At 46.5% G+C, this 27,470-nt stretch overlaps 1 protein-coding gene across 1 annotated transcript in view; it reads left to right on the top strand.

Moving 5' to 3' along the window:
• The window catches only part of GARNL3 (GTPase activating Rap/RanGAP domain like 3), a 167,321-nt gene that overhangs the window by 26,129 nt on the left and 113,722 nt on the right, over nucleotides 1-27,470 (top strand). The window contains exon 2 of the mRNA XM_075559100.1: nucleotides 5,102-5,171. Within this exon, the coding sequence (XP_075415215.1) occupies nucleotides 5,102-5,171 (70 nt within the window). The remainder of the gene's footprint in view (nucleotides 1-5,101; nucleotides 5,172-27,470) is intronic.

Genomic DNA, 27,470 nt, shown 5'->3' with positions numbered 1-27,470 from the left:
AGATAGCGTTTTGGAGACTGCTCATCATCATGGGAGTAGATAGTCTCATCTTTCTCTTTCAGAGACTCTGGCGGCTTTAAACCATCAACGTTGGGGTAGCCGCCCAGCGCAACAGTAGGATTCCTTAGCACTAATACAGCTACCACTTATTGAATATGTAGTATGTGATAGACTCCTGTATAGGACTGTATTTGCATTTGCTTTTTCTTCTTGAATAACCCTACAAAGTAGATGTTATTGTCAACTGCATTTTGTGGATGAGGGAAAGGGAGGTTAAGAACCTGTCTAATAATGAATCACCCCCTCACATTCTTGGAAAACTTGATCGAGGCTCTGTCCTTCCGTAAAGAAGGGCAGCGAGTAGTTTTCCTGGGGACTCCAGTGTCATCTGAAATGTTGTCAAAGCCTTGTCTGTGGGCCACCTGCCCCAGAACTCCCCCAGCTGTTTATTAGGATGGCAGACATACTGAATCATAACCCCTGGGAATAGGGCCAGAGAGTCTGCATTCTTAGGATGCTCTCCAAGGGATTCGGATGAGTTCTAAAGTTGGAGAATCCTTTCTGGAGAATATTTTTATTGGCATGCTAACCAGTTTATTGAGAGTCTTGAAACCAACAATAGCAGTTGGTGAGGATACATAGCAGAGATTGGCAAACTTTCTCTAAGGGACCTGGTAGTAGATCGTTTGGGCGGGACCAGCCTGATAGCTTTGTGTTACAACTACTTGATTCTCCTAGTACATTGCAAAAGCAACCAGAGACGACCTGTAACAACGGGGCATTGCTGTGCTCCAATAAAACCTGGTTTTAAAAACAGACAGTGGGCAGGATTGGGCCCCTCATACAGCGTCACCCTGGCTCACCAACCCTCTGAGGACCTTTCAGGTGAGATATTCTTGTACGGGTTTCTGTTACTTACAGAGCGCGATCGCCATTAGGATGAAGTGGACTCTTACACTCGATAAACTCGCTATTGACCTAAAGCAATATAAGTTGTTTCTCACTCATATCATAGCTCATGAATTCGAGTAGCCCAGCTATTTGAACAGGTAAGCCTAAATTCTATGTGATGAACACAACTCATGTTTCCTTCTCACATCATATTCCAATGCAGATGTTCTTGGTGCTGTGCTCTTCCCTTGTTCATTCAGACACCCAGGGGATTTTCCACCCTGAAGCACGGCCCTTCTGTGGGTGCTTAGCGTGCTCCCTGTCCTCTATGCAGTGGCCGAGGGGAAGGGGCCTCGCATAGGACATGTCTGGACGTGGTGCTCATCACTCAGCTTATGGTCTCTTGGCCAGAGCCAGCAGTGTCACTAAGGTCAGGGTCACCTGATCTGGGAACTCATGATGTCACCCACCCTCCATGAACCTCCTCCAGTATCAGACCATACAGAGTCCTTAGGAATATTTATTATCAATTTTAACCATAGACTACTTTGTGACAACTATAGTTCTGAGTGGCTTACGTGTAGTATTTCTTTTTTATTTATTTTATTTATTATTTTTAATCATTTTATTGGGGGCTCATACAAGTCTTATCACAATCCGTACATACATCCATTGTGTAAAGCACATTTTTACATTCGTTACCTCATGATTCTCAAAACATTTGTTCTGCACTTAAGCCCCTGGCATCAGCTCCTCATTTTTCCTCCTCCCTCCCCACTCCCCCACTCCCTCAGGAACCCTTGATAATTTACAAATGATTATTTTGTCATATCTTACACTGTCCAGTGTCTCCCTTCACCCCCTTTTCTGTTGTCTGTCCCCAAGGAGGAGGTCACATGTAGATCCTTGTAATTGGTTCCCCTTTTCTACCCCACCCTCTCTCCACCCTCCCGGTATCGCCACTCTCCCCACTGGTCCTGAAGGGATCATCCGTCCTGGATTCCCTGTGTTTCCAGTTCCTATCTGTACCAGTGTACATCCTCTGGTCTAGCCAGATTTGTAAGGTAGAATTGGGATCATGATGGTGGGGGAGGAGGAAGCATTTAGGAACTAGAGGAAGGTTGTATGTTTCATCGTTGCTACCCTGCACCCTGACTGGCTTGTGTTCTCCCGGCGACCCTTCTGTAAGGGGATATCCAGTATTTCTTAGAATGTGTGACGACCAACCACAGAACTGTAAAATCTTTCTACATCAAATGACACCATGAGTAGTAACTGAGCAGAAGCCTTTAAAACCTTTAATTTCCTTTCATTACTACTTCATTCGCAGCAACAACAAAAAAGCTACCGGTATAGGTTCACAAAGACTAATTATTATAATATTGTCGCTAAAGCACCAGAAAATTTGACAAAAGCTGTGACTATGAAAACACTGACACCAAAGAACAGCAGCAAGTGCTCACGGCACCTGCTGATGACACCGCGGGATAGAGCGGACGCGGCCCTGTCACTGGGCCACACAGCGCAGGAGAAGACTCAGCAGGCATCTCAGCACAGAGTTAGCCTGGCAGCTAGGTGGTTACGCATAAGCTGGGCTTACGGAGACTTGATGTGTGGTTAACACTAACTACAGGCATGTTTTATTTTTCAAATAATAAATTTCTGCTAAAACACTATATATTTTATAGACCATCTTTGTGGTATCACCTCCTATGACAGTGTCATCCCGTGGGGTCCTTGCCCCTCTAAGTGATGCCACGGGCGGGAGCTCAGGGTCATGCTTTAAGACAAGAGGGGCTAAGAAACGTCTAGCTGAGAGGCCAGGAGGGAAGGGGAGCAGGTTTGGGCGATTATGTCAGACTGTGTGCCTCCTGGGCCAGGCCTGTCTGGATCGATGGTCTGCAGACCAATGGTTTGCTAGCTGAGACTGTTTGCCCTGGTGTTCACAGGGGCACTGTTACACATTAGCTGGTAAGATCCCGAAGAGGTACAAATACCGTCACCAATGCAACCAGCATGCATTGTGTGCCTGCTCTGTGCCAGCCAGTGGGCCAGATGGTGAGGACCCAGAGGAGAGAACAGCTCTGTGTTCTGGAAGGTCCGTGTGACCCCTCCAATTGGACTCCTAAGGACCACAGAGCTTATGGAGGGAGGGAGGGAGGGAGGGAGGGAGGGAGGGAGGGAGGGAGGGAGGGAGGGAGGGAGGGACTGGAGAGTGGTTTTTATGGCTGGTGTGGGAGCGTCTAGGACCCATCGGAGTATAGTGCAGCCCGGCTCCCACCACAGCAAGCGCTCTGTCTGTGCATCTTGGATGGAAGTATAATTAGCCAGGGAAAGGGGCCACAGACAGCAGCCATTCTCTTTACAGCTCCATGGGTTGTTTCCAGAGCCCATTATTTTCCTTCTTGGAGGTTTCTTAGGGAGGGGGCTGCTCTGATATCTAGTCGTCCTCTTTTGTTTGTGTCTGCTATTAGCAGAGTTGGGGAGCTGCGGAAGAGTCAACAGCGGGATACCCCTACTGTGTGGCACTGGGTCTTAGAAGGCCCTCGATGGTAGTAAGTGTAGCAAGGGCGGGGCCCAGAGCCTAGCATCCTTGCTCTTTTCTTGTCATTGTTCATTCGTGTTGGAAGCTGCGGCTGCTCCTGAGTGCATAGTGGGCCTGGCAGAAACTCACGAGGGGGATTGAGAGCTGGGCAGACAGCGCATCCAGTCGGAACCACTGATCCTGTGCCAGAGGTCTGCGCGAACGCGGGCACACTAGTCTCAGGAGCCCACCGTCTCCTAGTGACTCAGGGCTCTCGGGAAGGATCGTGACACTGATATATAGGACAATGACAATATTCTCGGGGGGCCGGGGGAGGGGGGTTGCAAGGTGGACTGAGCCAGAAAGTGGGCAGAGGGAACATTTTGGACATAAACCAGGACAGATTGTCGAGGGAAGTTTTAAAAACCCTCCTGAGAGTCTCTGGTAGAAAAACCCGTCACAAGAAGCGGGAAGGCCGCCTGGACACCCTCTGAGCTGCCATCGCCGACTGCTCGCACATGCTAAGCTGCAGAAGCAAGGGTTATGAAAGGTCAACTTTCTCACATAAGACTAATTCCACCAACCCAAACCATGAGCCTCTCATTTCCCTCCTGCTGTCTGCCTCGGCCCGTCGAGTGGGGTGTGCCTGGCAGAGCCCGTTGGTGGATGCTAAGCAGCAGTGGGTCTCTGACTGAAGGTGCCAAGAGGGCTGTGGTTTAGAACAGGTAGCCGACCTTTTAGGGCAGGACGAAAGGTGCTAAGCGCACCTGCCTTGGCATGCTAGAACCCCGGTGTCTGGGCTGGAATCCCTGTGCCGATTGATTTCCTATGCACTAGCAGAGGTGGTGCGTGTCTTCTATGAGAACAGAACTTGGTCTAACTGTATTTACCTCCCCCTGGTGAAGCGTGAGTACTGTTAGGGACTTTCTATACTAACTAGCTAAGGTGCCTTCCCAGATGTGAGGGCGCTAACAATTGGGCCCCTGTTTTCATCGTTCTTCAACAATGCATGTGATTTGTTTTTTCTTTTGCTCTCTTTTCTTGGGGGTTGGGGGGGAGCGGGGGGGGGGATATTAGCTGCTGCTATGTAAAAAAAAAAAAAGAGAAAGCTACTTGGAATTAGATTTTCTGTGAATCCTGATCAGTTTTCATATAATGGTTTCAAAATCTTAAAGTGGGGGAGGACTTGGGGGCAAAAAAAATGTATCCTATTGAAAACATAGCAGTAAGTCTCATTGGTTATTTTTCTGTTGAATATTTGGGACAGAGAGGCTCTCTGAAATGAAAGATAATTGCCGGATCTGGTTCAGCAGCTTTGTCCCTTGCCTCTAGTTTACTGCAGGGTTTCTATCCCCTTTGGCCAAGCAGAAATTAAATTATAAGCCACCAGTTTCCTTAGAAATCGCAATCGATTCTAAATGGCTAAATATATAATCTAATCACTGCTTATACGTCCAGGGATGACTCGGGCATTTTTCTCTTCCCACTAAGAGCTCCGCGAAAGCCAGCCTCTGCAATGGCTGCTGCGGCCGGCGTCTATTGCACGGAGGCTCCCCTGCAGTGAGGCGCCGGGGCACTGCGAGCCTGCTCCGTAGCAGCCCCTTTTTGCAAACGGTAGTCGGTGTGTTGCAGAAGGTTTGTGGCCAGATCGCTATGTATAATACTGATGAAGCATTTTTGTTCCAGCTCTGTCTCGGAAGACCTAGGCTGTAGACGTGGGGATTTCAGTAGGAAACATTATGGATCTGTGGAGCTGGTAAGTCTACACCGTCTGTCCAGTGGTAGTACATTGATTTTGATTTAGAGAGGCGCGCCAGGCTCATCCGAGCTTTGGTTGTGTGCTTACTGTTTGACCATGTGGCTAGCAGTGTCAGGGCTGCAATGAGTGACTGCTGACAAGCTGTCATCATGTGATCCTCTTCTTCCATGTGTTTTGTTTTGTTCTCACCGGCACGCACTTTTCCCAAGCCTGTGCCTCCCCGTGTGTTAAAAGATCTATCGTGGCAGGCAGCGTTTCGCGGGTAATGGTGGTGTAGATAAGTAAATAAAATGATGTGCGAATTAAGAAAAGTAGCATCCTTTTTTAAACGACCTTAGTTACTAAAAGTTTCTAAATCTAGTTTTCAAGGCGTGGCTATTATTAAATTACGTGTTTTGGTTTTCTGTACCTTTGCTTTCTGGTTGTCTAATAGGAATTAGAATATTCCTAAGATTTTTTTCTTGATAAAAAGTATATTGATGTATGGATTGTTATAAGAGCTTTAAGAACCCCCAATAAAATGATTTTTAATAAAAGTATGTTGATTGATTTAAATACACGGCTGTCACAGATGATAGATTTTGGGGAATGAGACTATCCACACTTTCCTTAATGAGAGACATTGGGGTTTTGTGTTACGGTTTTAAAAAATAGTATGTTTTCATTTTAAATGAGGCATAATAAAGGCATATAGTAGATTGGGTGTTTTTAAGAGACAGATTGTGATATTTTTCTAGTTGCATGGTAATTATGCTCATAAAATTATATTGCTTCATTAACACTATTAAGAACATGAACTATTTTTAATCATTTTACTAAAAAATGAATGGCGGGTTTTGTTGTTGCTTTTTTGTATTCATTTGTATGGTTCCCAGTTATTGACCATCAATTTAAAGCTGCAGTCTTGCGAGGCTTAAGTGGTAGAGAAATGTGTACCAGAATTGTGTACCAGTAGCATTCCACTATTCCACTTTAATTCAAGCACATGTGTAATTGGCCTAGGGACTGGGTATTCCTGAAAATATTAGATAAGTAGAAAGAGGACCTTGTTGAAAAAGGACAGCAGTTCACACCCACCAGCTTCTTCCAGGAAGAAAGACATGGGAGTCTGCTGCTGTAAGCATTTACAACTGTGGAAACCCCATAGAGCACTTCTGCCGTGTCCTGTAGGCTTACTGTGAATCAGAAGCAACTCAGTAGCTGTGGGTTTGGGCCCTTGTTCTTAAGGATCTTACTGTCTTCCAGCTGGGCAGATAAAGACATAAAATGTCCAAAGAAGGAAGTTATTCACACAATAGACATTGACTTGATCAATGCATGTTATCCATTACTCATTGGCGACACCAGAGTGACTGACTTCACGGGAAGGCACATATACATGAGTGGGAATTGGCAATACAGTGAGAGAGAGACTTGAAAGCACCGTGGGAAGAGGAAGGGAGGGATCTCTTCTGGAAGGGCTACTGAGGAAGCAACATGGAAGACCTCGTGGAGAGCAATAGGATGGGCATTGGTGGAGAAAAGGATAAACAGTAGCCATGGGCAAACAGCATGGTCCTTGGTTGATCGATTCCAAGAGAGGGGAGGAAACGGCCCTGCCCAGCACAGAGTGTGAGGCAGCCACGCTTTGTCGTTCTGGAGCCTGCTGACATTGGATGGATCAGAGAGCTCCATCTTCAGATCCAGCTCCACCACTCCTGGGCCCTGCGATTGGGTCAGGTGACTTAATGTCTCCGTGCATAATTGTTGTGCTCAGACCTCATTTTTGTTTCGTCCTTGATTAACTGTAGGGGATGGATTTCTTCTGGCCTCAGTATTTTTTAATCTAGGCAGTGGGGGTCTTGCTGTACCTCAGAGTTCTTATGAGAATTCAATGAGATGAGACGCATTAAGCACTTGGCGCATAAACGCAGTCCATGTCACAAGAAGAAAATGGTCTGAAATTGATTGTGGTGATGATTACACAACTCTTCTTAATATGACTGATTGATTAAGTTGTATGGTATGTGAAAGAAATGCCCATAAAATAGGTATTTTTAAAGCTCAGTCCATGTCCACTAGCTACAGTCTTAAAGATAGCATCCAGTAGCATGTATGGAACCTTGCCTGACAGATGCAGACCGAACTCAGGACTGTGGGACTCGGTCTGCTGAGGACTGTGGGACTCTCAGTAGCAAGAGTGATGCAAGTGGTGTTTTGTGGAGACAGGAAAGTACGAGCAATGGTTCTTTTGGAAATCAGAGAATATCAGAATGGGAAGGTACTGGAGCACGATGGTTCTCAAAAGTTGAGCAGGCATCAGAATTTACCTGGAAAGCTTATTAAACCACAGATTGCTGGAGGCCCACCGCCGAACTTTCTGATCCAGTCGGGCTGGGGTAGGGTTTGAGAATCTGCCTTTTTAACAGGTTCCCAGGACCAAACCTCTGCCTTATAGAATTCAATACACATCATCAATTTTCCTTAGCCTGATGAGGCAGCTAATGATGATTGTTTAATTCAATGAACGGTTCAATTCATTCAAAGGAAGAATGGAAATATTTCAATCCATTTGTTTAAATTTTTCCTTTGGAGGGAAGGGAGTCGTGTGTGTGTGTGTGTGTGTTTATGTGTATTTGTGATGGAATTTCAATAATATGATATTTTAATATAATACACTTAATATTTTTCAAAATCCCATATAACTTTACCACCTTTATGCAGCAATTATTTTCATTCCCTCTTGATCCTTTCCTCTCATTATAGCTACAGCTCTAATTTTTCCTTGGTCGATTATATTTAACTTTGCATGCTTTTTTTAATTAAATTTTTTTTTTGCTTTTTTCATTTCACTTCATTTTGTAAATAACTTTCTGTATAGTCTTCAAAGTTACTGTTTTATGACTACATGATAGCTAAACGTAATGAGATGCTTTCCTCCTTTTGTCGAATTAGGTTATTTCTGGGTGTCTCCTTTGTTCTAAAAGACGTGCACTAAGAGTGGGACTAGCCAAGAAACCTGAGAAGGAGCAAAACTCCTGGATACCTGGAGGCCTTTGGGAATTCTGCCTCCAGTGTTTTAAGGAAAGAGACGTTCTTTCACATCTGAACACCAGAATATTGGTAAATTAAAAGTCTATGTGTTCTCTCTTCATGAGAAAAGAAAAAGCAGGTCTAACTTTTCTTATACTTGGTTGGACACAGTAGCTCGGGACCCAGTAAATCTTGGACACAGACTTACTCAAATGCTATCAAATTGAAAATTTACCATAAGACCTCTTGACCAAATTAGGTACAGACAATCCCTGGGTTATGAATGTCCAATTTGCCCAGAAGGAACTCCGATTTGCCCCTTAATGCTCTATAAGTTTGCCCTCACTTTGAAATGCTTGAACTCATCCTGACTCAAGACAGAATCATCATCCATCCCCTTTGCTTGCAGTACGTGCCACTTTTAAATCACCCCAAAGGCTTGAAGTCTTCTCTGGCCCCAGAAGGGCTCTGCACCTGTTCCCCCAGACTACACACTCTTAAAGACGCGACCAGGAACGGATCCCGCGTGAAAGGCAGGGGCTACCACATAATGAGCTCTGGTGAAGAACTAAGCGTGGCCATCCAAATCGGTACTGAGGGCAGATTCCGGGGCGTAGTTCCCCACGTTTGATGGGGTGTAAATAGAGTCGGGCATGGATGCTCAGGTCTCCACTGACCTGTGGGAAGGTTTCTTAGCTCTCATCCAACAACCGCTATCGAAGGCCGTCTGTGTCTTAGGTAAGTCACTGAGGGGGATGAGAAACACAGGTTTTCTATTCTGAAGCTATAGTCTAACTTCGTAAGCCAACTGCCTCAAACTTTTAGTTCCCAGGCTGCTTCTTAACTGGATCCCAGCTGTGTTCCTGATTGTCATCAGGGAGTGTCAGAGATGCACCCAGTCCAGCTTGAGGACAGTTTCCTGACAGGAGGTGGTGAATCTCCCAGAAATGAAGGACAGGAGACACAGCTGGCTCTCATGTGACTGGAAACTCATGTGACTGGAAAGCAGCAGTTCTTACCCTCTCTGCTCTGGCCCTCGCGTTCTCATCTTGACTTTTCTCTGTGTGTCTGTGCCAGTCTGCTCTCAGCGCGCCAGCTGCCTTTGTCTCCACCGTGGCCCCTTTCCAGCCCATTCTCCCCAGCAGCCAGAGGGACTGTTCAAGGCTGACAATACAGTGTATTTTGTTCACACCCTTCTGTAGCTGCCCATTGCAATTCAAGTCCAAGTCTTTACCGAGTTCCCCTTGACTGCGGGTGATTCCTGCTAAGTCTCCTGCCACTCCCCTGCCGCCGTACTTCGGTCTCCAGAGCACTTAACGCTGCTTCCCCGAGTGGCCTCCCCCAGCACGTCTCTCGTATTCTCAGCTTACATGCCACCTCCTTGGAGAGGGCTGCCCTCCCCACTGTATCTAAAATCGCCCCTCCTCTTGTGATTCCCAACTCAGCGTCCTATTTGCCATCTTAACCGTGCTGGTCACAACCTCAATGTATTGATTTGCTTAAACCGCTCTTTTGGATGCTAGCGGTATTGTATTTCTAGACCTGGCACACACTAAAACTCACCGCCGTCCAATCAGTGACCCTGCAGGTTCCCATTAAACGCTTTTTAGTTACTAAATTATTTTCTACCCTCTGTGCCCCACCCCCAAACCTCTGTTATAGGTCCATCGCCCATTAGAGTCTGTGCATTCTTGTATTCAGATTTCAAATTCCAGATAGAAAAAAAGTGCATGAGAATTGGTACCTCTTGGTTCCGGTCTCGGTTTCTGATCCTCACAGCTGTGTTCATGGGGGTGGGGTCACATGGAATAAACACAGCCTGCAGGGCCCACCCCTCCACGAGGCGTGTGGGCAGGCAAGGTTCTCTGAAGAGCAAACAGACGAAAGTCCCCCTCGGGCCCCCCCCCCAGCTTTCTTGGCACGTCATTCACAGATCTGGGATGCAGCAGTTCAGTCGCATCAGGAGAGCGGTGCGGCCATCACCACCCTCAGTTTAGAGCATTGTCTTCCTTCTTGGCGCTAGCTCCCAGGACCTTGCACCTCCCTTGCCAAAAGTGAGTCTCAAAGGCCACTGTGAGCGGGTGGGGCCGCACCTTGTGTCCCCATCATCTAGGGGAGGTAAGAAATTCTATCTCCGCTGGAAGACTCTTAATCACTGCTACTTTATTGCTTTTTTAACATCATAGGCAAGGATATCGTTTATAAGCTTCCTGAAAATAAGAACCCTGGCTGTCTACTTACTGCTGTATCTCCAAACAGTGCTTCCCATCAGCTCCGTCATATGTAATGGTGGAAATTAGAGAGCAGCCCAGCCCATCAGAAGGAAAAGGAAAAGCAAGCCTCTTCGATGCCCCCAAATCTAGTTGAGAAGGATTACTTAAATAAAGCTCTGCTCCGTGGCTTACAGCGCATTGCACCTAAAACACGTCCTCCTTTTCCTCGGATCCTTCGAAAGCCAGGGTCTTGCGCAGCAGCGTTGTGAGCAAGGCGCAGCTGTGACACGCTCAGCCATTCTCTGTCACTTTTCATCAAAATCTGTCAGGAGAGTATTAAGCTTATAGTTGTGTTGCTCTTGGTTGGTGACTGGATAGAAACGTGGTGTGCGGCAAATGATCAATGACACGGGTACAATATAGCCCTCTCTTCTACCGCAGCCCAGCTACTGCTTCTCCCACAGCCGCACACCGCCATCTTTTGGGGAAGTCGCCTCAGCAGGTAATTTCAAGTCTGGAAAACGTAGGTGGTATATTGCCCGTGCCTTTGTAAAGTTGCTTCTTAATTAATTCAGACCTGCATTTGAATGAGCTGAATGGAAGTTCCCTACTGAAAAGGAAATTATATCAGTGGAAACCAAACGATTCCGAGTCATGGAAACCTTAAGATACAATAGAAGAATATGAGAATATACAAATGCTTTTTCTGTGATGGTCACATGGCTTGCTTGTTGTGACCTCAGGGTGGCCGTAAAGGACATCTGGCTGTGATCTAATTTCTGGACAAAGAGCGAGTTGTGACGGACTCGCGTGGCATCAGCACATAGGCACATTTTAGCATTCGAGGACTCTGGAAGTCGAGCGTGTCGCAGTTGGTCTTTCGCTCAGGCACGAGTTTAAAGTGTGCCTGTGGAACAGTTGTGCAGAAGGATGCCACTGGCTCATGAGGACGGTAGCTGCCTGGCCAGCACCCCAAAGGCAGAGCAGTGTGTTCTCCATCTGGGGTGAGGGCATTCACAAGAGAAAGTGTGTGCTGTGTCAGACCACCACACTGGTTGACGAGTGAAGGCACAGCTTATTCCCACAGGAACATCTGCAACATCTGCAGGTAAAACCGTAGTGTCTGCAGATGTGCTCCCCGGCCTCACTGGCTTGGGTCTAGGTCGATGTAGGCACCTTAAGGCATCACCTTCGTCTTGCCAAGTTCGCCAGCAGGTAATCATGGTTTCAAACTGCAGCTGCTTTATTGACATTTTTGATGCCTTTCTGAGTGATTGGGAATGCTGACTTTGGGACTTTTCCAGGATAACATTTTTGCCACCATTTTCTGTGAATGAGAACTCAGAAGACTTAAGAATAGAGCGGTGCAGGCAGTGGAATGGCACCAGAACTCTTTGACTGTGAGAATTCTTTGGTTTATTATGACAAGGCAACATTGGCTGAGTACTTACTACACACCGGTCAGTGTGCGTTTCCCTTTGGGTCCTCACAGAGAGCCATCTGCAGTAGTTGCATCAGGCCAGGCCCTTTGGATGCTCATGAGACATCTGCGTGGATGGAATGGGTTTTTGTTGAACTGACAAGCCCAGGAGGGTCCCACAGTTAGAAATGGGCAGAGCTGACATTTAAACCCAGATATGTCCAACTCCAAAGGAGGCCTGGTGACACAGTCAGTTAAGCGCTGGGCTCCTAACCTAAAGGTCCAGAAACTATGTGAAAGAGAAGAGGCAGGCAGTCTGTTCCCATCAAGATGTGAAGCCTTGGCAGCCCAATGGAGCAGCTCTCCTCTGCCCTAAAAGGGCACCGTGAGTCTAAAATCAACTCACAGCAGCGGGTGTGGCTACATCCAAGAACCCCTGCGCTGAATTGCTTAATCTGATTTTTCTAGCGCTGCCTCTGGGAGGCCATTTTCTGAGAAAAATGATGTTGATTATTACAGCAGGGCCTTCATCCTTCATCAACAGCATACAGTAGTTCTGCTCTAGGCCTTTGCCCAAAGATAATATCTCAAACGCTCTCTGTCCAAAGCTTGGCCGTAAGAAGAAAGTTTATGAAGAATTACCCAAAAAGATGTCTATGCCTTACATGGTTTGCATTTAATTCCTGGATCAAGCCCAAACACAGATAAGCTGCAAACACTTGGCTGGCCTTTCTTGGCTCTTCTTAGGCTTGGTTTTAGTTTGGTTTGGTTGTGTGTGCACACACTTGGCCCTGTGCCTTTAATGCTCATTGATGCACACAGAGGACACCAGCCACATGACCTTGGAGACATACCATATATACTCATGTATAACCCGAGTTTTTCAGCACAAAAAAATGTGCTGAAAAACTGGGGTTCGGCTTATACATGGGTCAGTGGTACCCCAGCGAGGTGTAACATCTCACGGGTGATTGCCGTTCCTCCGCTGTTCATTCAAAGCCCCGCTGACACTGCAGGGCTTTGAATGTTTGTTTACTCACATCTAACCAATCAGAGCCATCCTATGACATGGACAGCTCCAATTCGCAGAAGCACCCGTAGTGATTCACTTATGTGGGCAGCTGAACTGGTAAGGATGTTTCTGTGGCTGTGCTCCATCTCTCCCCTCTGGTCTTTGTGTTAATTCACACCCTGCATTTCCCACCCTAGGCTTATACTCAAGTCAATCAGTTTTTCTGGTTTCCCAGGTAATAATGAGGTACCTCGGCTTATACTCGGATCGGCTTATATTCGAGTACATGTAGCAGTTCTTTGTTGAGGTTTTTTTGTCGTCTGTTGTAGTGGGTCTCCTTTAAGAAGACCTTTATCGAACTAAAAATCACATCAGTGCCCACCTTCCTGATACAATCACTGAAGACAAATGGGTGCATAAGTAAATGTGGTGAAGAAAGCTGATGGTGCCCGGCTATCAAAAGATATAGCATCTGGAGTCTTAAAGGTTTGAAGATAAACAAGCGGCCATCTAGCTGAGAAGCATCAAAGCCCACATGGAAGAAGCACACCAGCCTGTCTGACCACATGGTGCCGAAGGGACCGGTTATCAGACATCAAAGAACTAAAAATCATATCAATGGGTGCCCACCTTCCTGATACGATCACTGAAGACAAATGGGTACATAAGCAAATGTGGTGAAGAAAGATGATGGTGCCCGGCTATCAAAAGACATAGCGTCTGGGGTCTTAAAGGCTCAAAGATAAACAAGTGGCCATCTAGCTCAGAGGCAACAAAGCCCACATGGAAGAAACACACCAGCCTGTGTGACCATGAGCTGTTGAAGGAATCAGGTGTCAAGCATCAAGGAACAAAAAATCATATCATTGAAAATGTGGGTGAGTGCAGAGTAGAGACTCAAAGCCCAAGGGTAGCCAACTGGACACCCCTTACTGAAGGGTTGTGGGGAGGAGATGAACCAGTCAGGGTGCAGGGAAGCAACGATGAAACATATAATTTTCCTCTATTTCTTAAATGTTTCCTCCCCCCCCCCCCCACTATCATGATCCCAATTCTACCTTGCAAATCTGGCTAGACAAGAGGATGTACATAGGTACAGAGAGCAACTGGAAACACAAGGAATCCAGGACAGATGACTCCTCCAGAACCAGTAATGAGAGTGGTGATGCCTGGAGGGTGGAGAGAATGTGGGGTAGAATGGGGGAACTGATGACAGGAATCTACATATAGCCTCCTCCCTGGGGGAGGGACAGCAGAGAAGAGGGCGGGGGGAGACATCGGACAGTGTAACATATGACAAAATAATAATAATTTATGAATGATGAAGGGTTCATTAGGTAGGGGGCAGTGGGGAGGGAGGGGGGAAATGAGCAGCAGATATTAAGGGCTCAAGTAGATGAGTCAGCCAGGGTGCAGTATAGCACTGACAAACCACAACATTCCTCTAGTTCTTTAATGATTCCCCTCATTCCCCCACTATCATGACCCCAGTTCTACCTTACAAATCCGGCTAGACCAGAACATGTACATTGGTACAGATAAGAACTCTTGACACACAGAATCCAGGACAGATAAACCCCTCAGGAACAGTAATGGGAGTAGTGATACCATGAAGGTGGGAGGAGAAGGGGGAGAAAGGGGGAACTGATCCCAATGATTGACATATACCCCCACCAAGGGGAACAAACAAGAGAAATGTGGGTAAAGGGAGACAGCAAATGGTGTAAGATATGAAAATAATATTAACTTATAATTTATCAAGGGTTCACAAGGGTGGGAGGGTGGAGGAGGGAGGGACTGAGGTAGAAAGAAAATGTTTTGGAAATGATGATGGCAACATATGTACAAAGGTGCTTGATACAACTGATGTATTGATTTGTTATAAGAGTTATAAGAGCCCCCAATAAAATGATTTATTAATAAACAAATTTTTAAACCCGTCAGCATCCCTCTGTGGCTGCTGACTTGACCCTCGGGCTTTCCCCAGTGTCACTCCGGCTTATCCGTTGAGCCCCGGCTCGTGTAGCCCATGATCCAGCCAAACTGACCTTTGCCCCATTGCCCAGGTCTCTGGGGCTTCCTTTGCCCCTCCTCTCTCCTAGAATGCCCTCCTAAAACATGCCTCTGCCAAGTCCCTGTTCATCCACGGAGCCCGACTACATTCCCTTGGAAAGCCACCCCTCACTCCTGTAGTTCTTTTCCATTTCTCCATGGCCATGACCTAGAGTATCCACTGCCATTGAGCCAGTTCTCACCCCTGCGACTCTCCGTGGCAGGTTAGAGCTGCCCCCCCCCCCCCCCCCCGCCGGCAAGAGTTCCAGTCTCAGAAACTCCCAGCAGGCTTGCCATGAGTCTGTACAGGAGTAGAAAACCTCATCCTTCTCCTGAGGAGCTGCTGGGGGTTTCAAACTGCTCACCTTCTGATTAGCAGTCCAGGGCGCAACCACTGGGCTGCCAGGACTCCTTTCTCCATGGTACCGACGACATTTTACATGATCGTCATCTGTGCACATTTTTCACCTTTCTTACAGACCTGAAGTGTAGCTCTTCTTTCCCCAACAGCTCGCTGTCAGATGTTCACGTCTTAGCTGAAAATGAGTTTTGCTAAATATCTGGTGTGTGCTGAGTTTTTTTCTTCTTTAGTTTTTGATATCGCTTTCTAGTAATTGTGTCTGTACATCTCTGTGATTTTTTTAAACCATTTTATTTGGGGCTCTTACAGCTCTAATAACATCCCATACATCAATTGGATCAGGCATATTTGTACATATGTTGCCATCGTCACTTCCAAAACATCTGATTATGAAATGAATGCATGTTCCTTACAGAAACTTTGAAACACACTGTAAAGCACAGAGAAGAAAGTAAACTCATCTGTAATCCTACTATCTAGGAATAATCCATTCTAATATTTCAGTAGAAGTCCTGGTGGCATAGTGGTGTGCTGGCCTGCTAACAGCAAGGTCAGCAGTTTGAAACCAGCCACTCCGTGGAAGAAAGATAAGAATTCCTACTCCTGTAAAGATTTACAATCTCCTAAACCCCCAGGGGCGGTTCTGCGCTGTCCTACATGATCACTGTGAGTCCAAATCAACCCTGCGGCAGTGAGTTTGGTTGGTTGGTTGTTTTATATTTCAATGTATATCCCTTCAGTAATTAAGTGTCTGTACCAAATGGGTTTATACTATTTTCTTACACTTAATTACTAATCAATGAGGCATAATTTCCTCCTACCCAAATCTCTTCTTTCTTTTTCATGCCTGCTTGCATTGGCTCCTCCAGAGGCAGTGCCACTTGGACAGAACAAGAATTACGACATGTCTAGCATCAGGAGCAGTGGTGTCAGGCTTGTGTCCTTTCACCATATTGATGCTGAGCTGGACTATATGGAAAAGAACTCAGCACCAGGACTGAAGGAAGACTTGCTAGCAACCCGCACTATGCAGACAATACACTGTTCCTTGCTGAAAATGAAGAAGACTTGAAGCACCTACTGATGCAGATGGAAGACCTCAACCTTCAGTGGATTACACTTCAACAAAATTCTGCACAACTAGACCAACAAGCAGCATCATGATAAATGGACGAAATATTGAAGTTCTTGAGGATTTTGTTTTACTTAGATCCACAAGCGATGCCCCTGGAAGCAAAATTAGGAAATCAAATGATGTGTTGAATTAGACTAACCTGCTGCCCAAGACGTCCCTAAAGTGTTCAAGAGTAAAGCTGTCGCATTCAGGATGAAGGTGTGCCTGATCCGATTTCAATCTCTGTATTTGCATGTGAAAACCAGACAATGAATAAGGAAAACCAGAGATGAATTGATGCATTTGAATTATGGTGTTGGCCAGTTATATTAAGTGCTAAAAGAACAAACAAATTTGTCTTGGCAGAAACACAACAAGAATGCTTCTTAGTTTCCTAGACTTTGAGCATGGCATCAGGCATGATCAGTCCTTGAAGAAGGACATCGTGTTGGTAAAATAGAGGATGAGTGAGCAAGAAGAAGAAGTCCAGGTTGACTAGAGAAACAAATCCAGAGACACTCAGATGTGTGTAATAGAAAACTTTATATCAAAGAGTAATTGTATATTAAGAAAATATCCCAGTCCAGGTCAAGTCCATAGGTCCAATATTTGCCCATATGTCCGATACCAGTCTATAAATTCCTCTTGACTCATGCAACCCATGCAATGACGCTGAGTGCAGGAAGATCACAGGCCAGTGGGTGGAAAGTCTTGTGGATCCAGTGGTGGTGGAAGCACCTCAGCACTAGTGTGGGTCTCCACGTGGCTCCTCCAGCTCCAGGGCTCTGGCTCCATCAGCTTAGCTCCATGTGGCTTGTCAACAGGAACGTGTCGCAGGGAGAGTGTTTGTATGTCCCACCTTCAGGGAGGAAGATAAGGGTTCCCAGAATCCAGTTCCCAGAGGCCTCATTGGCTATGACCTTAATCAACAGGCTAGACTCCACCCATTCTCAAGTTGACAAGAAATTATGTAACTGCCATAACCCTCAAGGAGATGACTGGCACCATGGCTGCAACCTGAGCTCAAGCATAGCAACCGTGTGAGGTTAGTTGATGGTGATGGTGTATGAGTGAGCAGTGTTTTGCCCGTTGTCCGCGGGCTTGCTATGAGTCAGAACTGACTTGACAGCACCTACGGACACTGACAGCGTGAGCTCCAGAACAGTAGCAAACAACGATGGCCGCAGGCATTCCTGTCCTGCCATGTACTCAGCACACGAGGCTGTCTGCTCATCCTTCTACAGCTGAGCGTGTCTCTGAGGTATGCCTTCTCACAGGGAGAACAGCTGATTTTTAAGATTCTGAATCCTCACCTTTTCTTCTAACACTTTACGAATCTTGCTGTGTGATTGTATTGCTTTCTGTAACTCATATACACAGACTCTATTCCATGACGATGGCTGTCATTACAAATGAGCGCAAAGGGGATGGCTTAAATCGACAGAAATGTTTTGTCTCGGAATTTCAGGGTCCAAAGTCAAGCGTTTGGGTTTTGAAATAAAGGTATCGACAGGGTCATGCTCCTTCTGAAGGCTCTGGGAAAGAATCCTCCTTCCGTCTTCCAAGTTTCTGGAGGCTCTGAGAAACCCTTGGTGTCCGGGACTTGTAACTGCCTCCCTCCAGTCTCTGCCTTCGCTGTCACAGTGCTCCCTCTCCGTGTGACCCGTGTGACCCTCCTTTTATCAGGGTACCAGTCAGTAGCTTTAGGACCCCCTCGAATACAGTATGATCTCAACTTGACTCACCGTCTCTGCCAAAACCGCCTTTCCAAATAAGAGCACGTTGTGAGAAGCCAGGTGAACATGAATCTGGGGCAACGTGGATCTGGGGGCCAATCCAATGGGTCATGTGCCCCTTAGTGTCTGAAGAGGAGCTTGAAGCAGTTCCCACTTTTTTCTTGGAAACCTTTCCTGTCTAGAGTTTTTCAACAATTTTTGTAAATGTTCCTTATAATTTCTTTTCATTATGATTTCTGTTTTCATTAATTTTGCCTAAAAGGCCTTATTCTCAGAACCAGATCTCTTGCGAAGGATGAGTATTTTCTTCTGCTACGCCTCTGATTCTTTCTTAACTTTACCCCTTGAAATAGTAAGATCCTTTGCTCTGTCCTCCATCACAGTCTTTTTCCCCCCTCACATTTAAAATTCACTATGATCGTTTTCCATTTGGAAAATGTGTTTTCTTTCGTACTATTTTTGCTTTGTGTTTTACAATTAACACGTTGGTTTTCTCCTCCAAAGATAATTTTTTTCTTACCAAATTCCACCAGCTTTTTACATTTTGGTGCAAAGAGGTCACGTCTTCTGTTGTACTGAGGGGTGCAACCCTTTTCTAAAAGTTTGCTTAGGTTTGATCACAAAATCTTGTTAGAGGTGTGCGCCCTATTTCAGTTTCCAGGACCATGTGTAGCATTTTATCGTTGTTCCCAGGTTGGGTGTTGGCGTTTTTGCTTGTCTGTTTTATGGGGATTTTTGTTTTCCTTTATATAAAATCTTCTAACAGACAGAGTTATTCAGACCCTGTGTGTTTCCACATAGAGGATGGATAACTTGCTCTCAGCTCTCATTGTCCTTTTGAGGGCTGTTAGCTTCTCCACACTAAATATTTGAATGGCTGGTGCTTATGCCAAGCTCTCTGGTCAGTTTCCTGGATCTAGTTGATGTGAATGTTATGGAGTATTGGTGGAATGAGATAGAACGTGCCTGGCTTTTTTCTGCTCTGGTCCAGTGGCTCCCAAAATTTACGTAGTTTACAAAAGAAAATGTTCTATATCCCCTTGGTTGGAAAGGTAACTCCTTAGGAAAAAAATGTTTCTGGAGCAGTGATTTACTAACAAATCAGAGGCAAGTAGGAAATGTAATAAGATGAAAAGACTGGATAACAATAGAAATTACTAGAGTCAATCTAGGGAGTCTTGGTGGTGCAAACTGGTTAGTTTGTCTTTTGAATTTTATTTTATTGGGGGCTCTTACAGCTCTTATCACAATCCATACATATATCCATTGTGTCAAACACATCTGTACATATGTTGTCGTTATCTTTTTCAAAGCATTTTCTTTCTACTTGAGTCCTTGGTATCAGCTCCTCATTTTTCTCTCTCCTTCCCTCCCCCATGTCCCCTTGATAATTTATAAAAAAAATTTTTTGTCTTACACTGACCACTGTCTCCCCCATCTTTCTGCTCTCCATCCCCATGGGAGGGGGGGGCCGTACATCGATTATTGTGATCAGTCCCCCTTACTTCCCCCCTCCCTTTCCTTACCCTGCTAGTTCGCTGCTCCCTTTATTGGTCCTGAGGGGCTATCTGTCCTGTATTGCCTGTGTTCCAAGCTCTTGTGTACATGCTCTGGTCTGGCCAGGTTTGTAAGATAGAACTGGGGTCATGATAGTGGGGGGAGGGGAGGAAGCATTCAAGAACTAGAGAAAGGTGGTATGCTACATTGGTGCTACACTGCACCCTGACTGGCTCATCACTTCCTTGTGACCCTTCTGACAGGAAGTGTCCAATTGACTACTGATGGGCTTTGGGTCTCCACTCTGCCCTCCCCCTCATTCCCATTGAAATGATTGTTGTTTGGGTTTGTGTCTTTGATGCCTGATGGAAGAAGCACACCTGCCTGTGTGATCATGAGGTGTCAGTGTGATCAGGTATCAGGCAAACTGTGTTTTGTTTCGGTTTGGTTTGGTTTGATGTGGTTCTTCTGCTCATGAACGAGCCAGTGGTCAGAACCCTCCAAGAGCCCTGCAGGAGAAAGGTGGAGCCAACCGCTTCCATAAAGATCTCAGATTAGGGCACGGAGAGCCATCCTGTGTGTGACGTCAGAGCACGCACCTCAAATACTTTTCGGGTTCTCTAGAGAAGCAAAACCAGTGAGACATATTTGTGCCCAGACGCAAACCAACGCTCCGTCATTGAGTTGTCGATGCTGACTCATCACGGCCCTGAAGGACACGGTAGAGCCGCCCCGGTGAACTTCCGGGACTGGGACTGTTTACCAGAGAAGAAACCCTGTCTTTCTCCCGAGGAGGCTGGTGGTCTCGAACGGCAGGTGGTTCCAGGTACAGAAAACATTGAGAAACACCACTTTAAAAATGATGCCAACACAGAATGAAATGAATGGTAACTAATCGTGAAAGGTCTTGTAGGCCAAGCTACAGGGTCTGAAACTTCTGGTTCACTCCCCCAATGCCATCAAGTTGATGTTGGCACATCTTTCTCCTGAGGAGCGGCTGGTGGTTTCAAACGGTTGACCTTGTGGATTGCGGCCCAATGTACATAGAGGTTTATATCAAGGAAATGGCTCACGGTGACTTACAAGTTCCAAGTCTCTGGGATAGGTATCAGCTGAAGGCTTCTTCTAACTCACAAAGCTTCAGGAGCTGATCGCTCCCAAGATTGGCAGAGCAGACAGCAAGCTTCTGGCTGCAGAGGTGAATGAATCCAAGGCTAGTGGGTTGCTGACTCCCAGGATTGGCAAGCAGTACTGCAGGCTGTGGATACAGGATCCAGAGTCAACACAAAGCAAGCCCTCCCTTTAAAGAAGTGGTTCTCAACCTTCCTTATGCCACGACCCTTTAATACAGTTAAAAAAATTTTGTTTTTAATAAAATTTTTAAAATCTTAACAGGATTCATTTCCTTACCTCAAAGACCTTGGGGTCTTGATTTCATGGGCAATTTTAGAGAGTTGGCCCAAGGGGTTGCTTGTGTGTCTGTTCTACCTCCTAGTTAGTTGCGAGGTGCCTGGGGTCATAGAAGCCTGCGTTGGCCATCTGAGATGCAACAACTGGTCTCCATTTGTTTGGAACAAAAGATAAAAAGAGAACCTGGACTCGCAGGAGGAACTGGCTGCGTGTCTCATCATCTTGGTTGAATGAAGCCCTCTTACAAGGAAGCCAGAAGAAACTAGATGGTGCCTGACTTCCATTATTGTGCATTTTTGATCCTAGATTATTTAGCCGAATCATCATCAAAGGACAGGAATAATGAAAGAATTTTAAAGATTTACAACTCGCCTGGAGGTGGTGGTAGACCACATAAGCCATTGCCCCTCACCAGCCTTGGACAAACCTGGTTCCTGCAAACCACTTTGGAGTCAAACTATAGTCTAGACAAACCAGCGAGACCAGTTCGTTTGGTGTGTTGTGTTTGTTTTGATCAGTCAGTTTTAAGGAACAAAGAGACTCCAAGAGTTTAAAGTAAAGTTTAACATAAATCAGTAATTATTTTTATTTTCCTCAAGACAATGCTGCGTGACAGTCCTTCTTGAACACAGATCTGTTTGTCAGCTCTGTTCTCATCCTTTTAAAACTAAAATTTGGTATAAGATTTGGTTACTCTCATCTTAGGCACATTCCCAACGCTCTCATCAAGGTGTTACCTTTATTGTAAATTGTGTCTTGAAGACACTTCACTCGGTTTCTAAAAGCAGAATGAAAGAAAGACGGCGACAGGTTAGGAAGCCCTGCGGGGCAGTTCGCCGCCGCCCTGGAGGGTCGCTATGAGTTGGCTTCCACTCAGCGACACACAGCGACATTGAGAGTCCAGCCATCGCTGAGTCACGTGAGTTTATTGCAGCCTTAGTCACATGGAAACTTCTGCTTTGTGAATTCAGAAGAGGAAAAATGAGAATTTAGTTGATAGGGGTGATTGAATCTGGGACTCGAAGAAAAGTCAGCAGTACTCAAGATCTGTCTGTTGGTAAGTGTGGCGCTGGTGCGGTCACCATGGATCCCAGCGAGAAGAGGTGCCAAAAAGATGCAGCCGGGGAAAGTGGTCAGCTGGATACTGTCCTGCGATGGCAGAGCTGTGCAGAGTGAGCGAGAGGGTCTGCAGATCGTAGGAGTAGATGGCAGAGCTGGGCAGAGTGAGCGAGAGGGTCTGCACATCTTAGGAGCAGATGGCAGAGCTGTGCTGTCAAGTGGGAAGACAAGGTCATAAACTCGGGCATCATTCAGATAGCGCATCATGATAAATGCTGTCTGCTGAAGACGCTGGCCACGGTGAGTCAGATAAGAAAGCCGGGCCAGCTCCGAGGCCCTGGCAGTTCTCCTTCAGCCAACCTGTGCCATCCTGTTCACCACTTCACGGGCACAGGCAGAATGGGATCAAGGTGGAGAGCGGGAGGAAGAGAGCATCTCTTCTGGCCCTTGGCCCTGGGACCCTTTCTTCTCTCTGTCGACCTGGAAGTGAACCGAGTGTGACCGCAAGACAGGGCCCCAGGGCAGCATCCAAAATTGGAGAATGACTCATCTCCCCATATGTATGCCTTAGCCATATTTTTTATGGAAAAGATATTTAAGCTTCTCCTCTGAGCAGTGCATTCTAAGTTGTGTATATGATTTGCATACACAGAGTCAAATGGATCTGCCTTTTCTCAGCAGATCTTCCTTTTTTTATTAAAATACTGTGTTTATTTCACATTTTTTTTCCTCTCTCTCCACCATTTCCATTTGCCTGACCCCAGCATCTACGGGGTCCAATCATAACATTCCATACCCACTTAAAACCAAGCAAAGGTGTAATGCCACCTTTACGAACCAAGCAGCCCTTTTGGAGAACACACCCTTGGCAAAGGGACCTGGCCGACATTTACCAAACACGGTGAGGAAAGTTCTCATTGGCATTATCGAAAAGGACAACCAGCGATCAACTGTTACAGGAATTACATAAGATGGAAAATTTTAGCCAACTGTTTATTCCTTCACTGCCAGAGATCTTGAATAGCCTCCTGGTTGGTTATCCAGAAGCAGTTCTTCATATAATTGGTGACTCGACTCCTACTAGGACAGGAGCCCTGGTGGTGTAAGTGGGTTACAATTTGGGCTTCTAACCACAAGGTCAGTAGTTCCAACCCACCAGCCATTCCATTGGAGAAAGATGATATTTTCTGTTCCCATAAAAATGTAGTCTCAGAAACCCAGAAGGGCAGTTCTACCCTGCGCTATAGGGTCTCTATGACTCAGAATTGACTCGATGGCAGTACGTTTGCGGTGTTGTTTGTTTGGGAAGAGAACCATCTTTATCTCAGCTTGCTTGCATTTTCAGCTTTAATGTTCTCTATAGAACTAAATCTGGGGGGAGTGGGGAGGGAGGGGAAAAAAAGGAGGACCTGATGCCAAGGGCTTCAGTGGAGAGTAAATGCTCTGAAAATGATGAGGGCAATGAATGTACAGATATGCTTTACACAATTGATGTCTGTATGGGTTGTGATAAGAGTTGTATGAGCCCCTAATAAAATGATTTTTAAAAAGAGCTAAATCCTTTTAGGAGCCCTGGTGGTATAGTGATTATGCATTGAGCTGCAGTCCTCATGGTCAGCAGTTCGAAACCACCAACAGCTCCTCGGGAGAAAGACTGGGCTTTCTACTCCCATCAGCCGTTACAGTCACGGAGACCCACAGGGGTCACTATGGGTCAGCGCTGACCCCATGGCAATGAGTTTGGTTTTGTTTGATTTTTGGTGTAAGTCCTTTTTTCAAAAAAAAAAAAAGAGAGAGAAGTTTTGAACTTTTGGTCTTCGTGTTGATGGTTTTACAGGTTTCCATTCTGGTCTGAGTCTGTGCATTTTCGGCTAGTGTAGCCCATAAAGGCTTCTTCCCAGGCGTCTTCATCATCAAAGTGATCATCTTCTTCACCGTCATCATCTACAGCAGCTGAAAATTTGATTTTTCGTGTGGAACCTTGTGGCCACTAGCTGGATCATGTTCCCAAACCTCCTCCTCTTCCTCTGCACCTTCCTCTGCAGCTACTGAGTGCACGGACTCTGGTGGCAGAGAGGGTCGCACACTGACCAGCAATCCGTAAGGCCAGAAGTTCGAACCCACCAGTGGCTCTGCGGGAGAAAGATGAGACCGTCTTCTCCAGTAAAGAGTTCGTCTCAGAGCCCACCCCAAGGGGCAGTTCTACTTGGTCCCAAAAGGTCACAGTGAGTCGTGATTGACTCCACAGTGGCGAGCCACACATCCTCCATCGGAAGACACAGGTGGCGTTACTGCCAAGCCCCTAAGGGAGTCCGTGAGCTGTTCACACATTTTCAAAGGTTGCAGCACTTGTTGAGTTGGACGGCCTTCATAATTCATGGACTTTGCTTCAGCAATGTGCAATTCACACAGCCAACAGCCCCTAAACCAGCGGTCCTCAACCTGTGGGTCGCGGCCCCTTTGGGGGTCGAACGACCCTTTCACAGGGGTCACCGATTCATAACAGTAGCAAAATGACAGTGATGAAGTAGCAGTGAAAATAATTTCAAGGTTGCGGGGGGGGGGGGTCACCGCCACATGAGGAACTGTATGAAAGGGTCGCAGCCGTTAGAGAGAATGGGTGCTCATTTTCATTAACTGTGTGCCTTGAACTGAGGTCGCTTGTCCACGTTGAGTTCACAGCTGCAAAGACAGTTTGACGGCTTCAAGGGGTTCGTTTCTGTGCCCACTGACTCTTCCCTGAGGCTCTGGCACACAACTCAGGTGGGAAGGGGGCCACCGAGGTCAACCACTTCAGCCGCACAGAACAGCATCACACCAGGGCTCTTGAGCAGATTTTAAACACTGCTTAGGTTGGAAGTCATTTCTAGGAGGTCCTGTACATCTTTCAGAATAAATTACATTAGGGCATTGAAACCTCTCCCCACTGCTCCTCTAAACAGAGTTGATCTCTCCAGCCCTCTGGCCTCTTCCACCATCCGGGCCTTGTCTCTGTTGTTATTGGTGTTTAACCAGGTTGTGTCATAGTTTATCTGTTTAGATGTGTGTGTGTGTGTGCCTCACTCTCACCCACGAGGCTTTGCTCTCCTCCAGGGCAAGAATCATACTGCATTTATCTTTATAAGTCTAGCATTTAATACAGGGCCTGAAGAGAGTTTTGCAATAATGTTTGATAGATGGACAAATGCCGAGAGTTTAAATGCAACATTAAAATGGTTTATCGTACTACCAATAATAATAGTCAGAGCTAACATTATTGAGCACTTACCAAATGCAGGCACTGTGCTAAGCTTTTATGTGTATTATATTAATTAATCTTTTCCACCAGCCTTGTCCCAATCTTAAGGACAAGGAATTCATGTTTACAGAAGAATAAAAACAAGTGCCTTGTGTATGGCCCAGTCCAACTCAAGTCCCTAGCTTCTATGGTAGTCTGTAAGTCCCTCTTCGGACTCGTGTGGCCACATGCTGGTGATGCAGAATGGTGGACCAGGACGGAGGACGATCACAGGCAGGCGGGTGCAGAGACCCATGGATCCAAAGTCGGTGGAAACGTGGCAGGGTGCGACAGTGCTCAGGCTTGCCCGTGGAGTCCCAGCACACAGGAAGGTGAGGTCACGGAGTGAGAGGAAGATTCCTAGATTCCTCCCTGTCAGAAGGCCACACCCGCACGGAGGCATCGGTTGGATTCTACCCTGGCATTGTGGTGACGGTTGTTGCAAGGTGCCATCCAGTTGGATCCAACCCATGGGGAAAGGAACACTGCCCGGCCCTGCACCGTCCTTACACCTGGCCTGGGCCCGTGCCCACCACTGCGGCCACAGCGTCCCCCAGTCTTGTTGAGGGTCTTCCTCGTTTTTTGCCGCATGAGGTTTTACCGAGCATGAGGTCCTCCAGGGACTAACCTCCCTGGCCACATTCAAGTTGACGTACGATCCTCTCACTGTCACACCTGCATTCCACTTGACTCTTGTAGGGGGTTTCCTGCCCACGATCGAGTTTGGAGGCTGGTAAAGTCACTGCATTTCAAACTTTAAGGTCATGTTTTTCCTTTGAAAGCAATTTTTTTCCTATTCACAGATTGAGTCATTTTCATAGGTTCGCTGGTCCTCTAAACAATGCAATCATCCTGTGCCTCAGATCAGATTATACTTTTAAACTCTGGACTTGTCATTGGTTCTCTGATTTTTTTCCCCCTCCCTGTTCTTCCTCAGTGGGTGTGTTAGCTGGGATAGAACCTCAAGAGGCAGCAGCTTGAAGGACAAGTCTATCACACACATTCAGACAGATGTTCTTAGGGTTTCAGGCTTATGATAAACCCACTCCCTTCCCTGTAGACTTCCAAGGTCTCTGATCCCCGGGGCTCCAGCCAGTGGAGCGGAAAGAAGGCACCTCCCTGCTCCTGAAGTCCGAGTTCCTGAGTGCCACCGTGGCTCGGGCTCACCCTCCAGTGGAGCGAATTAAGTTAAGTGGCCATCTTAAGGGAAATGTGGCCTCGTCATATGTCCAGCCTGTGGCAGATGGCCAGAATGGTGGCAGTTAGAACTCGCTCCTGAGTCGATTCTGTGCTCAACCAAGAGAATAGACTCTTAGCCTTTACGTGGACAGATCAGAACTTTGTGTGGAATAATAGAAAACAATGGATGGCGGCCACTCCCTGGCAATCCACTCCCCGCCGTGTGAAAAGCATTTTTCTCTGCAGGATTCGTGTTTTCATCTCTTCATTCTCTGCATCTACTAGGGCACCGTCTTCTTTTCTATCAGCTGGTGGATCAGGCCTCAGCAGACATCAGCTCCCACAGTGCCCCCTGCTTGATTTAGGAGGCTGCTCACTACCGCTGGTGCAAAACTGGGGTGGGTGGAGCAAGCACCCGGCTGCTGTTCTCCGTGTCAGTGCTGAATCCATTTCCCAGTATGGCTGGCAGGATCGTCTCACTGATTCCCTTATGGACCCTCTCACCCTCTCGCGTCAGGCTGTCAGTGGGGCCATGCCAGAGTTGATTAAATTGCTCGTCACAGTACCTCTCTCTTGCATTCAGTGATTCAGATTATTTGGCCTGTCTTTCACCTGGGTCGTTCCTTCATGATTGACCTGGTAGCGTTTCCTTGCCATTTCTTTGCAATGTGAGTAATCAGCCTCTGGTTGCTGAGTTGGTGTCAATCTTATTCTTGTTTTTGTATTCTTTGATCATTTTGGTGGGAATCAGGCCCTCTCCCATTTATATCGATTTTGGTTCTGTTTAAGAAACAGCTACTACCTGCCTACTCTGTCGGGGAGTGTGCTTAGCTCTGGCTACAGTGGTGAGAAGAAACCGACAGTGGAGGAAGCTGCAAAGAGGCTGTGGGAACGCTAAATTAAAAGATGATAGAATTCTTCCACAGACTTTTTTAAAAAACGTTTTATTAGGGG

This window comes from Tenrec ecaudatus, chromosome 10 (assembly GCF_050624435.1).
Source record: "Tenrec ecaudatus isolate mTenEca1 chromosome 10, mTenEca1.hap1, whole genome shotgun sequence".
NCBI lineage: Eukaryota > Metazoa > Chordata > Mammalia > Afrosoricida > Tenrecidae > Tenrec > Tenrec ecaudatus.
This window is presented reverse-complemented; position numbering and strand designations above follow the sequence as displayed.